The sequence below is a fragment of the Halichoerus grypus genome, chromosome 9 (genome assembly GCF_964656455.1).
Source record: "Halichoerus grypus chromosome 9, mHalGry1.hap1.1, whole genome shotgun sequence".
Taxonomy (NCBI): Eukaryota; Metazoa; Chordata; class Mammalia; order Carnivora; family Phocidae; genus Halichoerus; species Halichoerus grypus.
Window position 1 is genome coordinate 104,897,078 of NC_135720.1, and position 13,820 is coordinate 104,910,897.

Sequence of the window (13,820 nt, forward strand, 5' to 3'; positions counted from 1 at the left end):
AATAGATGGATGAATAAAATGAGGTTACATGGAGGAGGGCAGTAGAAAAGCTGGTTCGTAGCTGTCTACACTCACTTCAGCTTCCTTCCCCCAATGCCAGAGCTGGAAAAGGGAAATGTTCCCTTGGGGATGATCTTCTAAGGTCATTGATGCCCCTGGGTTGATGGCACTTGGGGTAGAGGATGAATCATGGGGCACAGGTTGGGGATCACTATGTGGGTGGAGTTTGCCTACAACCTCCCTGGGCCCTTTAGGCCCAGGGAAAGCAGGGACAGGGAAGGAGGAAAGATGTGCTGGCACTGGGGCTGTGGCTGTGGTGGGGACCTCAGCAGAGCATGGCCCAGCATGTCTGGGGCCTCCCCATTCTGGCCCCACCATGAGGAACTAAACTTCCCTGACCGCTAGGGGTAACCAGATGTTGTAATTGCCCAGAGCCAGTGTTTCATCCCTGTGAAGAATGACCAGTCTGCTTTTTTAGACAACAAAAAAACATGACCACTCTGCATTTTTTTTTAAGACAACAGCTTGCCTGAGAAAACTCACTTTCAAAACAAAAACAAAAACAAAAAGACCATCCTTGGGGCGCCTGGATGGCTCAGTTGTTAAGCGTCTGCTTTCGGCTCAGGTCGTGATCTCGGGGTCCTGGGATCGAGCCCCACATCGGGCTCCCTGCTCAGCAGGAAGCCTGCTTCTCCCTCTTCCACTCCCCCTGCTTGTGTTCCCTCTCTCCCGTGTCTCTCTGTCTGTTGAATAAATAAATAAAATCTTAAAAAACAAAAAACATCCTTGTGCCCAATTCTATGTGATCTGGGAAGTTGTTGCAGGAGACCCTCTATCCAGGACACAAAGGGAGAACTGGTCCTTTAAAGACAGTAAGTATCCCCTTTCTTTCCCTACCCAAACTCCTGGGCACCGATAGATGAGAAAACCACAGAAATTGAGAGAAATGGGTAGGAGATAGGAAGCAGTGCTCTCCCTGCAAGATGCCCAGCCTGTGCAGACGATTAATAAATATTCCTTTAAAAACAAACGAAAAGGGGCGCCTGGGCGGTTCAGTCGCCTAAGCGGCTGCCTTCGGCTCAAGTCATGATCCCGGGGTCCTGGAATCAAGCCCCCATTTGGGCTCCCTGCTGGATGGGGAGTCTGCTTCTCCCTCTCCCTCTCCCCCTGCTTATGCGTGCTCTCTCTCTCTCTGTGTCAAATAAATAAATAAAAATATTTTAAAAAATAGGGGCGCCTGGGTGGCTCAGTCGTTAAGCGTCTGCCTTCGGCTCAGGTCATGATCCCAGGGTCCTGGGATCGAGCCCCACATCAGGCTCCCTGCTCCGCGGGAAGCCTGCTTCTCCCTCTCCCACTCCCACTGCTTGTGTTCCCTCTCTCGCTGTGTATCTCTCTGTCAAATAAATAAATAAAATCTTTTAAAAAAATATTTAAAAAAATAAAAAATAGGGCGCCTGGGTGGCTCAGATGGTTAAGCATCTGCCTTCGGCTCAGGTCGTGATCCCAGGGTCTTGGAATCGAGTCCCGCATCGGACTCCCTGTTCAGCGGGGAGCCTGCTTCTCCCTCTGCCTCTCTCTCTCTCTCTCTCTCATGAATAAATAAATAAAATCTTAAAAATAAAATAAAAATAAAAACGAATGAATGAATGGACAAAATGAAGAAATGGAAGAAAGGAAGGAAGGAAGGAAAGAAAATGCATGAAATTAATGAATGCAAAGAAGGAACAGAAAAATATGAATGCATGGATGGATGAATGAATGAATGAATGAATGGGTGAATGAATGAATGAATGAGTGGGTGAATTAACGCATGAGTGACTCAGGACCGGGTAACCCCTGACTCGAAGCCAACCCAGAGGGCGGGGTAAGGGGGATTCCGGAGGGCGGGGCCTCGGTCCGGAAGCGCCTGTCGGGGGCGGGGCCTGAGGGGCGGGGCGAGCGAGCGAGTCCGACTGGGCAGTCCAGCTGCCCGGAGTAGCCGCTGCCGTGGAAGCCTCCCCCGCTCCGAGGCTCGCCTGCGCTTCTCGCCGACCCCTGGGGCTCCCGCAGCCCGGGAAGGAGGCCACTCCCGGCCGGGCGCCAGCTCTGCAGGGCGGACCTGCAACCCGGAAAGGCGGCGCGGCGGAGCCCGGAGCCGGATCCTACTCGGACCTGGCCCCCGCGGGCCGGCACCGCTGGCATGTCGGAGGCGCGGAAGGGGCCGGACGAGACAGATGAGAGCCAGTATGACTCGGGCATCGAGTCTCTGCGCTCTCTGCGCTCCCTGCCCGAGCCCACCCCGACCCCAGCCTCTGGGCTCTCGGATGGCGGCGGCCCCCAGCCCTGGACTCATCCTCCGGGAACAGCCGAGGAGCCACAGAAGGAAGACACAGATGGGGAGCGAGCTGACTCCACCTATGGTTCCTCGTCGCTCACCGAGCCCCTGCCCTTGTTGGGGGGCACGGAGACCGAGAACCCAGCCCCACGCTCGCCGCTCGCCGCCGCGGGGGCGCTGAGCCCTCAGCAGCTGGAAGCGCTCACTTACATCTCTGAAGATGGAGACACGTGAGTATGGGGTCTAGGGTGAGACAGGGACCCCTTCCAATTGATGCTAACTCCCGGCCCGCCAGGATCTTCAACAGGCCGGGAACCCACTCTGTGAGGATCCCTCAAGACACCCGCGCTGGAAGGGGCAGTCCCCACTCTCTCTTCCAAACTCCAGACTTCACTCTCAGCCCACTTTTGAGCTCTGGCCAGACCCGGACCAGAGGCCCTGGCATCATCTCTCTGCCCTCCCTTAGGGAGGTGGGCAGAGCTGACAGGGCCCTTACCAGACACCTGGAACCCCAGCTAGCAGCTTGGAAAGCTACCAATGACCCACCCTTGGAAGGGAAAATTCCCCTGACCAGTCCAGGGTTTTTTTGTGTTTTTTTTTTTTTTTTCTCGCTGGGGGAGAGGGCATCCTTGTTTGCTCACTATCTGGGATTCCCAGCCCCTGACCTCAGAATACCCTGTCTCAAGGAACAAAAGGTGCCAATTACAGATTGCCAGTGGGGGTCAGGAAGCAAAGGATGTGGGTACTGCCAGGGTGCAGAGCTGAGGCTAGCCCTAAGAAAGAGGGGGTGAGCCAGGCTGGGGCACTCTTGCCCCAGCAGACAGACAGGCGGCTGGCTGCCCAGCTTACTTCCTTCTCTGCTGCAAAAGGGGAAGTGAGGGCTGGAGTCAGCTTTACCGACACCCTCCACCTCCTGAGCCCCCCAAGTCCCCCTCACTGTCCTGTCTGATCCCTTTACTTTACTCTTCCTCCCCCAGGCCCAGGTGAAGTTTGGTGGGGACTGGGCTGGGGGGCAGGCAGTTGAAGTAAGAAGCAGTTTGTGTGGGAGGGACTGGCCAGCTGAAGATTTGCCCCTTAGGAAGAAGAAACACTGTCAGGTGAGGATTTGGAGGCGAGAAACAGAGTGGAGTGGGCTGGGGTCCCAGATCGGGGATGCTGGAATGAGTGGGGGTGGGGAAGGTAGAGGAGGCCGGAGGTGTCTGTCCTGACCTGCTTTTTGTAGATGGGAGGGTCCTAATCCTGGGTTGCCTTTGACAAAGATAGCCTGTGGACCCGGTGGGTGGGAGAGGAATGACCCCAGGCCTTTTTGTGACCTGCCCAGATCAGCAGCCCTCAGGCCCAGAATCAAGATTTGGGGGGCTCCATGTGGAATACCTATGACTGGCCTTTGACCTAGGGATTGAAGTCTTCTGACACTGCTGTCCTTTGTTAGCCTCTCTCTCTGTGTGCAGCCGTTACCTAGTTAGAGACAGGTGTTGTGTCTAGACTGTGGAGTTGGGGTGGGTGGGTGGAGAAGAGGTGTCAAGACTCCCCAGGAGGTCCCTAGAGGGGAGGGGGCACTCTCTTCCCTCAAGGGTGTCTGGCCTATAGGACTTATGGAAGTGGGAAGAGGAAGTGGGAGGAGGGGAGACAGGGAGAAAGGGAGGTGGCTGCAGGAATGTGACCTAGAGAACAGGCTCTGGCCGAGGGGATTTCCAGAGCGGTTCCTCCCGCCCTCCCTCCGTCACTCTCTCCTGCTGCCCGCCACCAAGCCTGCCCCCCTCCTGCCTGAGCAGCCCCCTCCCCAGCCCAGATATGCCTTTACCCAAACTACCCCTCAGGGCAGTTAATGCCCCAAGGCAGCTGTCCCGGCCTAGACCCTCCAGCTCTGGCTTTCGTTTTCCCCACCTGATGTGGGGAAACCCCAGGACTGGAACTTCCCTTCCCAGCTGCCCCCTCCCACCTTAGCAAGAGGCTAAGGCTCTTTGGCCCCCAAGAGCCGCACGTTTTCTGCACTGCACAGACCTCCCCTTGGAAGTGGAGGCTGAGTGGAGGGCCTCTGGTCAGGCCCCACCCCGTCTGCGCTGTCTGAAGACTGACCCCCTCGATTCCCCTGTGAAGGGCAGCAGAACAGGATGCCTCGCTGGCTCCTGGCTCCTCTTCCAAGAGCTTCTGTTTTCTCTGCCCTGGAATGTGTAACATTGAGTCGCTGCGAGTGGGGGTAACCCCACTCCTGCCCTCTGAGTCCTCCCTGTTGGGGTTGGTGGAGGTGGGGAGCTCGGGCCCGGAAACCACCTCTGTGCTACCCCGGCAGCTTTCAGTTTGGCTTTGAGCTCTAGCCGGCCTGCCAGGGCCCCGGGGCCAGAGGGGAGTGGGGTGTGGGCAGGCCGAACAGGAAGGACCTTGTCCCATCAGCACCCTGCCCACGCTCCCACTCTGCCAAGGCCCTCCTGAAGGCCAGAGATGGGAACTTGGAGCTCGCAGCCCCAGGATCCTGGCTTCCCTCACCAACCCTCACTTCCTGGCCCGAACTCTCACTTCCTACACCTACCTACCCTGTGAATGGCTTCTTAGAGATTGATGTGTTCTTCCTTCTAACCCCAGGACCCCAGGACCCTAGCTCACCGTCTAGGGCCCGAGCCCTGACACTAAATCCCTGTTCCTGCTGCCTCCCCCTCCCAGGCTTGTCCACCTGGCGGTGATTCACGAGGCCCCAGCTGTGCTGCTGTGCTGTCTGGCTTTGCTGCCCCAGGAGGTCCTGGACATTCAGAACAACCTCTACCAGGTGGGTGGGGGGAGAGGGTGGGCTCTGCCCAGGTCCCTACACCTGCCCCATTCCTAGCAGCCACAGTGGGCTGCAAACTCCGGAAACTGGACGCCAGGCACCGGGATAGAAGCTGGTGATACAGACAGGAGTAAGACACAGCCTCTGCCCCCTCATGTCAACACCTAGTTACACAGCACGGTGACAAGAACTGTGATAGAGACACATACCAGCTACTGTGGGACCCAGTGTCTGTGGGGGCAGCCAGGGAAAGCTGAATTCAGGAGGAGGCATCTGCGTGGAGCCTTTTAAAAGAGGAGTACGCCAGGTGGAGGCTGCCTGGTACCTCTGTCTTTCCTCCCTCCAACCTTTCCTTGTCACCTGGCCCCTGGGGATAGCAGAGGTCTCCCCAGAGGGGGAGGGGGTAGACCCCGCCGCCATCTGTCCTTTCTCCAGGGGCTGTGGGGACCTGCAAGAAGAGAGGGGCCCACTTCCCCTCACCCTGCCTCCAGAAATGGGGGTCCCAAGAGCTTCGTGGGCAGTGACAGAGGGAAGGGTTTAGCAGCATTTCCTTGGAAGACCAGGGCCACAGCCTTTCTAAGCTGCCCTCAAAGAAGGTTCTGGCAGCTCGTAATTCCTGGGTCCACCCTAGCACGTTCCCAGAGGGAAGAGCACGCTGGAGTAGCCCCGGGCCCCTTTGTGCCTACAGACAGCACTCCATCTGGCTGTACATCTGGACCAGCCCAGTGCCGTGCGGGCCCTGGTGCTGAAGGGGGCCAGTCGGGTGCTACAGGATCGACACGGGGATACGGCCTTGCATGTGGCCTGTCAGCGCCAGCACCTGGCCTGTGCCCGCTGCCTGCTGGAGGGGCGGCCAGAGCCAGGCCGAGGACCACCCCACTCCCTGGACCTCCAGCTGCAAAACTGGCAAGGTATGGGCGGCCTCAGGGCCCGTGGGATGAGAAGGGGCCGGAGAGGGACCAGTTCCAAGCGCGTAGGTACTCGGTACATCTTTGCTGACTGAATGGATGCATGAATGAATGAATGAATGAATTTGAGAATTTACTGAGAGCCTGCTGTGTGCAAAAGAGAGAGCCAAACCTTGCCCTCGAGGTATTTAGTTTAACAGAGATTAGATGAACTCATTAATTCACGTAACAAAAACGTACTGAGGGCCTCCTATGTGCCAGACATTATTCTGGGAGCCGGACTTGCATCTGTGAACAAAACAGAGAATGATGGAGGCCAGCAGTAAGGCTAAGCAGGGAGTTCTCTAGCAGGTTAGCAAGCAGGAAGTCCTGTGGGAAAAGTAGAGCAGAGCGAGAACTAGAACGGCAGAGTTGCGGGTGGGTGTGATTTTGAAAGAGAATGGCCAGGGAAACCCTCAGGGAGCAGGGACATTTGAGCAGAGACTTGAAGGAGGTGAGGGAGGTCACTTTGAATCTAGGTCTGGAGGCAGAGGGGGTTCCACGCCAGAAAGGAGTCAGCAGAAAGGTTAGGGGAGCCCAGGGCAGGAGGTGGCCCCTGGGGAGGGGCTGGGGCCTGGGGATCCTGGAGAGCTGTGAAGAAGGTGGTTTTGCCACAGGGCGTGAAGGCGGGTAGAGTTTGAGAGAGGTGGGGGGCGGAGGGAGAGAGAGAATGGGGGAGGGGTATGGGGGGGAGGGTGCGCTTGTATGTGGGGTGTCACTCAGCCACCTAACCCCTGAAGCATGAAAGTTTCAATAACATGACTCTGAAAAGGTGGAAACTTTGAGTTCCTTTTCCCTCAGACTTTTGAGGGGGTTTTTTGGGTTTGTGTTATAACAGTCCTGTGATCAGAGGCACTGAGTGGGCAGTAAGTCCCTTGGGGCTGAGGGGCAGGGAGGTCCCTGAAAGCGGGGGAGAGAGAGTTGCTGGATGCAGATGAGCAGCCCCCACCCTCACCCCATCCCAGGTCTGGCCTGTCTCCACATCGCCACCCTGCAGAGGAACCGGCCGCTCATGCAGCTGCTGCTTCAGAACGGAGCTGACATTGACACGCAGGTGAGGGGGCCAGTCGGGACCCAGCCCGGGGCCTGCCCCACCGCCTGATCCAGCCCCGGCTCCCCTGCCCAGCAGTCAGAAGTGGTGGCACTCACCTCCTTATCCAGGGCCCCGGGCCCAGCAGGATGCGGCTTGAGGCCCCTTGGCTGACCTCCTTATTCCCCTCCAGGAGGGCACGAGTGGAAAGACCGCGCTGCACCTGGCTGTGGAGACCCAGGAGCGGGGTCTGGTGCAGTTCCTGCTCCAGGCTGGTGCCCGGGTAGACGCCCGCATGCTCAACGGGTGCACACCCCTGCACCTCGCGGCGGGTCGGGGCCTCAGCAGCATCTCATCCACTCTGTGCGAGGCAGGCGCTGACTCCCTGCTGCGGAACGTGGAGGACGAGACTCCCCAGGACCTGGCTGAGGATGTAAGGGGCACAGGCTCGGCTCTGCTCTGCAGGACCTCCCACACCCATAGCAGAGGCAGGCGCTGTAACAGCTGAAAGGGCCAAGGAGTCGGGATTCCGGGGTGTCATCCACAATCCACGACTCTGCCACTCCCCAACTGTGGGACCTGGGGCAAGCCTCTGCCCCTCCCTCAGCCTGTCTTCTTAGTTGGTCAAGACCAGGGAGCTCAAACTTGGACTCTAACAGGATCAGTGAGGCCAACTAGGTATAAGACAGAGTGGTGGGGCCTGTGGGAGATCAGAGTCTATGCCCAAGGGTCACTCTACTTGGCTTCAGCAGATAGTCGCAGAGGAGGAATGTGGGCCCAGCACTTCCAAGTCTTAGAGTTTTTTAAGAGAAAGGTTAGGGGAGCCCAGGGCAGGAGGTGGCCCCTGGGGAGGGGTGGCCCCTTAAAACCTAGATTTCCTGTACAGTCTTTCCATTTTAAAATGTTCAGTGTAAAAAAGTATTCGGGGGTGCCCAGCTGGCTCAGTCAGTCGAGCATGTGACTCTTGATCTCAGGGTCATGAGTTCAAGCCTCACGTTGGGCCTAGAGCTTACTTAAAAGAATATTCAAAATGTTTCATAAGTACTCCACCCCATTGCCAAAAATCCCTCCAGACCTACGGGCTAGATCATGTCTGGGGTCCTGGTTAGCTCTGCTATCCTGACATTATCTTAGAGAGTGAGGGCTTGTTTAAGGCTTCAGGGCTCTGCCTAGCCCAGAGGGGCCTCTATTTGGGGAATTAGTAGGAAGTAGGAAGATTTGTTCCCCGATGTCCTTCAGCTGTCATTTGGTGGAGGGGAAAAGACCCAATCTGTCTCCCCAGCTCCCTTCCTCCACTGCTGCCTTTTCCCCATGGGCCCTGATCTTGCTTCTCTCCATTCTCTTTCTCAGCCCTTTGCTCTTTTGCCCTTTGATGACCTGAAGATCTCTGGGAAGCCACTGCTGTGTGCCGACTGAAGCCAGGGCAGAGTCTGGGGCCCCGGAGACTCCATCTCTTCCCATATGGAAGCTGGAGCCATAGCTGCTGCAGTTTGGGCCCAGACAATGTGCCCTCCTGGTGTCCTGGGGACTGCTGAGGCCACAGCCTGGGGCCAGCACAGTCCTGAGCTGAGAGGAGGGATCACAAGTGAGAGAAGGCCAGTCTGGAAGGAAGACCTTCCTAGGTGGACGGAGATTCTTGAAGACTCCCAAAGCCCCGGGTATCCTGGGCGAAGCCTGTTTGACTCTAGAAGATGGCGGGGGCTCTTGTTTCTACCCATGTCCAGTCAGCCTGAAACTGCCAACCAGTAGGAAAACATGGACTCTCCCGAGTGAGGAGAGAAACTGAAATCAGCAAGCAGGACCCTGAGGGGTTTCATCTCACTGCTGTTGAGGACTCTTAAACACTGTTGTTTAAAGACTTCACACAGAAGGCCCTGAACTGAGCCTTTGGGGAAGGGGAAGTTTCAATAACATGACACTAAAACAGCAGAGACCTTTAAAAAGTTTCCCCCCAGCGTTGTTTTGTGCATGTGCATGTCCATGTACATTGGGGATTTTTAGGTAGGCCTGCCTTGTGGCTTTATGGTAGAGACAGAGAGAAGGAAATTGCCACCTGAGCAGGGTAGGACCTTGCTAGGGGCGGGGGGGGGGGGGGGTAGGGAGGGGAGTTGGGGGGGTCGCTAACAGTCCTCAGGCCTCTCTGTCCATTACAAACCCTTGCCCTTCTGTGGAAACAGAGGGATAAAGAGGAGGTGAAATGAGAAGATCCCCGCCCCCTGCTGCGGGAGGGGGGTGCTCATCGCTGCCCTGGAGGAGCCCAGAGAGAAGAGTGAGCCTATGGAGGGTAACAAAAGGGAGCTATGGCTTTGTATGTTTTTCCTTTCATTCCACAAGTTTGAAGTCCCTGTTAGGTGAATATGGTCAATATGGGTATGGGGGAATAAACCAACACAGTCTCCGGCCACTTGGATCTTATAGTCTAGTGAATGAGACAGCCATTAAAATCATAAACATCCAAATAAATATGTAATTACAAGTTGCAGTGGATGCTGTGAAGGAAAAGTAAAGTGAGGAGAACCCAAGCTGGTGGAGGGCCTTACTTCGGCTAGTCAGGGGAGGTCTCTGAGGCGTGTGCTCGCAGCCTGGACAGAAGGATGAGTAAGGGATGTGGGGAGAGCGTTCAGGGGCAGGCCTTTGGTGAACTAGAGGACCCGAGGGCAGGCCAGTGGGACTCCGCAGAGGGTGGGTGAGTGGGCGAGGTGGAAGGGCCAGGTCGTGCAGAGCCTCGAAGGTCATGGGTTGTTGGGGGACAGAACTGCAGCTCAGCGGAGAAAGGAAGATCTTCCTGTCAGAAATCGGCAAAGGGGTAACGTAAGAGGAAGTGCTTGGGACGCAGAACCTCAATGTCCCCGTCCCAAGATGGCAGGGGGCACCACTACCTCCCGGGTTGGTTGTGAGGGCTAAGGGCGATGGCGAAGCGGGGTGGGGGTGCGCGGCCTGGGGGCTTCCCGCCTCCCCATCCCCCGCCCCTCGCCCCTCGCCCCTCCCGGGGCAGCACTGCTCCCGGCTCCCGAGCCGCGTCTCCCTCCGGGCCACGCGGGGGCGCTGTGGCCCGCCGGCGGCCCGGGGCGCTGCGTGGTCGCGGCTGGGGGCGGAGGGGCGGCCGCGGGGAGGGGGCGGGAAGAGCGGGGCACTTCCGCTAGCCGGTCGCTCACTGGCCGCTGCTGGAGGCGGCGGCGGAAGCGGAGGGAGCGCGCGGCCCGGGGACCGCATTCCCCGGCCCCCCTCCGCCCCACGCGGCCCGGACCATGGACGCCAGGTGGGGGGCTAGGGGAGCGGCGGGCCCACGTGACCGAGCCCCCGGGCCACGTGACTGCCGCTGCTGGGCACGGAGGGGCCGGGGTGGGGTCCCAGCTGCTGGGCGGCCGACCGCTGGGGCCGGGAGCCGGCAGGGAGAGGGGGGCGCGGCGTGGATTTGTGCTCCTGGCCAGGGTCCGGGAGTGTCGGGCGGAGGAGTTGGGAACCCTGGCGCTCCCGGATCCTGGAGGGCGGGGTGGGAGGAGGGGGCGCCGCCTGTGGCCCGAGCGGCCGGCGAGCGCTGGAGGGAACAGAGGGAACCTGTGTGGTCAGAGGGGCGGGTCCGCCCCGGGGGAGGGAGGGAGCCCTGCCTGGCCCGCGCCGCCCCCGCCCCCCCCTCCCAGGAGAGAGAGAGGCTCTTTGTCCGGGCTGGGCTGCAGCTGAGGGGGGCGGGGAGACTCCGGGCCCTTCTCCAGTGTAGTCCCCTCTGGAGGGCCGAGTGCACTAGGCTCTGCACCCTAATCCTTACGTCCGCTGTCCCGCAGGTGGTGGGCAGTGGTGGTGCTGGCTGCGCTCCCCTCCCTGGGGGCAGGTGGGGAGACCCCCGAAGCCCCTCCAGAGTCATGGACGCAGCTATGGTTCTTCCGTTTTTTGGTGAATGCTGCTGGCTATGCCAGCTTTATGGTACCCGGCTACCTGATGGTGCAGTACTTCAGGCGGAAGAACTACCTGGAGACAGGTGTGTGCGGAAAGGGTGGGTTAGTGTGCTCGGTCCGTTTTATGAGTGCTGAGCAGCAGTCCAGATAGGGATGTGGCTTGGAAAGGGAGGGAGGGAGACCTGCCGGCCTGACAGCAGGGTAGCTGGCTGCTCTGGGGAAGACGAGGTGCTGGAGAGAAGATGAGATCTTGACCTCGTGTGTCTTTTTTAGGCAGGGGTCTCTGCTTCCCCCTGGTGAAAACTTGTGTGTTTGGCAATGAGCCCAAGGCCTCTGACGAGGTTCCTCTGGCTTCCCGGACGGAGCCGGCAGAGACCACTCCCACTTGGCAAGCCCTGAAGCTGCTCTTCTGTGCTGCGGGGCTCCAGGTAGGTAGGCCCACGGGCTCTGCTTCTGTTCCTGGGTTGGGTCCCGGTGGACAGGGACTGCACGGTCCCAACAGTTTCCTGGCCTAGTGTGTTACGTGGCCCCCTCCTCCCAGGGGCACGCTGTACCGTCATCATCTTAGAAGTGGTTGGAGGACGTGCTGTCTTTTCTCTCCTCTTGTCTGTGATGTCTTCTGGGCTGTTACTACACTTTCCCCTGCAATGATGTGTCTTGTGTATGTTAACCCACTGATCGAAGTTTGGGGAAGCCGTTCAGCCTTCCCCCACTCCATGTGAGAAGGAGCTAGGATGCTGAGCTCTTGATACTTTGGAGTGGGCACTGCTAGTTCTGTGCATGCTGAACAGGTGTCCCATCTTTTTACTCCCTGAATTGAGAGTAGATAGGAAGATACCTGGGATGGAGTGAGCTCTAACATAACCTTGTGTGGGGCACACAGGGTCTGGACAGTCCTAAAGCACTTGTCGTTGTGTTTCACACACACTTGATTCTCTCCGAGGTGAATGCAGGCTTGGGAGGGGAGAGGAAACTTCTAGTTACTACAGAGGGACCAAAATATGTACGCCGTCCTTTAAATCATTGAGCCGTCTGAGGAAGAGGGAGGTTGTCTAGATGCTTTTTTGCTCATCTTTCCCTTCCCTTGCTTGTCTTCTCCCTGGGCCTCGCGCCCCACCCCCCCAGGTGTCTTATCTGACTTGGGGAGTGCTGCAGGAAAGAGTGATGACCCGCAGCTACGGGGCTACTGCCACGTCGCCAGGTGAGCGCTTCACAGACTCACAGTTCCTGGTGCTCATGAACCGAGTGCTGGCACTGATCGTCGCCGGCCTCTACTGCGTCCTCTGCAAGCAGCCCCGCCACGGGGCACCCATGTACCGGTACTCCTTTGCCAGCCTGTCAAATGTGCTTAGCAGCTGGTGTCAGTATGAAGCGCTCAAGTTCGTCAGCTTCCCCACCCAGGTGCTGGCCAAGGCCTCGAAGGTGATCCCGGTCATGCTGATGGGCAAGTTGGTGTCTCGGCGCAGCTACGAACACTGGGAATACCTGACAGCCGGCCTCATCTCCATCGGGGTGAGCATGTTTCTGCTGTCCAGCGGCCCCGAGCCCCGCAGCTCCCCCGCCACCACGCTGGCAGGCCTCATCCTGCTGGCAGGCTACATTGCCTTTGACAGCTTCACCTCAAACTGGCAGGACGCCCTGTTTGCCTATAAGATGTCTTCTGTGCAGATGATGTTCGGGGTCAACCTCTTCTCCTGCCTCTTCACCGTGGGCTCCCTGCTAGAGCAGGGGGCCCTCCTGGAGGGAACGCGCTTCATGGGGCGACACAGTGAATTTGCTGCACATGCCCTGCTGCTCTCGGTCTGCTCCGCATGCGGTCAGCTCTTCATCTTCTACACCATCGGGCAGTTTGGGGCTGCCATCTTCACCATCATCATGACCCTCCGCCAGGCCTTCGCCATCCTCCTCTCCTGCCTGCTCTACGGCCACACGGTCACTGTGGTGGGGGGCCTGGGGGTGGCTGTGGTCTTTGCCGCCCTCCTGCTCAGAGTCTATGCCCGGGGCCGTCTAAAGCAACGGGTTAAGAAGGCTGTGCCTGTCGAGTCTCCTGTGCAGAAAGTTTGAGGGGCCCAGGGGGTGAAGTGGAACAAGACCCTCAACATCCCAACTTTCCTCTCCTACTGTAACTTCGGAGGCGGTTGGCTCGAGGGCAGAAGGCAGGGTTTTTCCTCAGTATCTCCAACCAGCTCTGCAAGTTGGGGTTGAGTCCAAGAGGCAGCCTTCCCCTTTGCCTTAAGTCCCCTGTTCTCCAGTAGGGATTCTTCTGAGGACCGTCCTCGGCTTGCAGGGGCGCAGAGAAGGCAGAAGCACCTTCCAAAGCCCCCACCCCCTCACGTTCCCCGAAGTCTTGCCCTGTGGACTCCCCCAACACCTCACCTGTGCTCGTCCCCTACCCTGAGTAGCCCACCCTTGCAGACTCCCTCCCAGAGACCTACAGTTCTTACTCTGGGGAGAAAAGCACAAGTGTTGTAGGCTCCAAGTGCTGCTTTCCCAGGAGTCCGTGAAAGATGGTGCTGTGCTGGAGGAGGGGGATGGGAGAGCCCTGCCCAGTGACACCACCCTCTCTGCTCCTGGATCCCTAGGCTCTGCTCCAAGAGCCAGTTGCAGGTTTTGGTACTTTGGAATTGTAATTTTGCTCTTATAATTTTATTTTATTAAATTAAATTGCTGCAATGGGCTGAAGTCATGTGTTTTGGCTCACTGAGGCGTATGCTTTAGGAAGGCCACTGAAAGGGCATTATACCTGCTAGTTTGAAGCTACCCTTTACTGTCAATGCTGGGTACCCAGATTTTCAAAAGTGCAAAGTGGCTACCGGTGACCCTTTCAGTGTACCAGGAATACCTATCCTCAGAACAACAGCACGTTCAACTT

At 57.9% G+C, this 13,820-nt stretch overlaps 2 protein-coding genes across 4 annotated transcripts; both read left to right on the forward strand.

Moving 5' to 3' along the window:
- The first annotated feature begins 1,934 nt into the window (after positions 1 to 1,934).
- Positions 1,935 to 8,998, forward strand: NFKBIE (NFKB inhibitor epsilon). The gene is made up of 6 exons (XM_036082759.2): positions 1,935 to 2,544; positions 4,976 to 5,078; positions 5,767 to 5,989; positions 6,991 to 7,079; positions 7,249 to 7,488; positions 8,406 to 8,998. Exons 1-6 carry the CDS (start codon positions 2,180 to 2,182, stop codon positions 8,469 to 8,471), a joined length of 1,086 nt encoding a protein of 361 aa, XP_035938652.2. The 5' UTR covers positions 1,935 to 2,179; the 3' UTR covers positions 8,472 to 8,998.
- A 154-nt stretch (positions 8,999 to 9,152) lies between these two features.
- SLC35B2 (solute carrier family 35 member B2) lies at positions 9,153 to 13,621 on the forward strand. 3 transcript variants are annotated; one of them, XM_078055281.1, is made up of 4 exons: positions 9,153 to 9,861; positions 10,838 to 11,031; positions 11,226 to 11,376; positions 12,074 to 13,621. In XM_078055281.1, exons 1-4 carry the CDS (start codon positions 9,790 to 9,792, stop codon positions 13,010 to 13,012), a joined length of 1,356 nt encoding a protein of 451 aa, XP_077911407.1. In that variant the 5' UTR covers positions 9,153 to 9,789; the 3' UTR covers positions 13,013 to 13,621. The 3 variants fall into 3 exon arrangements, with proteins under 3 accessions (XP_077911407.1, XP_035938649.1, XP_035938650.1); XM_036082756.2 differs by lacking the exon at positions 9,153 to 9,861 and adding an exon at positions 10,184 to 10,314 and having other exon boundaries at positions 11,222 to 11,376; XM_036082757.2 differs by lacking the exons at positions 9,153 to 9,861; positions 10,838 to 11,031 and adding an exon at positions 10,198 to 10,314 and having other exon boundaries at positions 11,222 to 11,376.
- The last annotated feature ends 199 nt before the right edge of the window (positions 13,622 to 13,820 follow it).

What these genes read in the sequence shown, in the direction of transcription:
- NFKBIE (XM_036082759.2), top strand. Translation starts at nt 2,180, where the DNA reads ATGTCGGAGGCGCGGAAGGGGCCGGACGAGACAGATGAGAGCCAGTAT. An exon ending in TTCAGAACAACCTCTACCAG is followed by an intron (nt 5,079 to 5,766) that starts GTGGGTGGGGGG and finishes TTGTGCCTACAG; the next exon opens with ACAGCACTCCATCTGGCTGT. An exon ending in CCCAGGACCTGGCTGAGGAT is followed by an intron (nt 7,489 to 8,405) that starts GTAAGGGGCACA and finishes TCTCTTTCTCAG; the next exon opens with CCCTTTGCTCTTTTGCCCTT.
- SLC35B2 (XM_078055281.1), top strand. Translation starts at nt 9,790, where the DNA reads ATGGGTTGTTGGGGGACAGAACTGCAGCTCAGCGGAGAAAGGAAGATC. An exon ending in TGTCAGAAATCGGCAAAGGG is followed by an intron (nt 9,862 to 10,837) that starts GTAACGTAAGAG and finishes GCTGTCCCGCAG; the next exon opens with GTGGTGGGCAGTGGTGGTGC. An exon ending in GAAGAACTACCTGGAGACAG is followed by an intron (nt 11,032 to 11,225) that starts GTGTGTGCGGAA and finishes TTTTTTAGGCAG; the next exon opens with GGGTCTCTGCTTCCCCCTGG.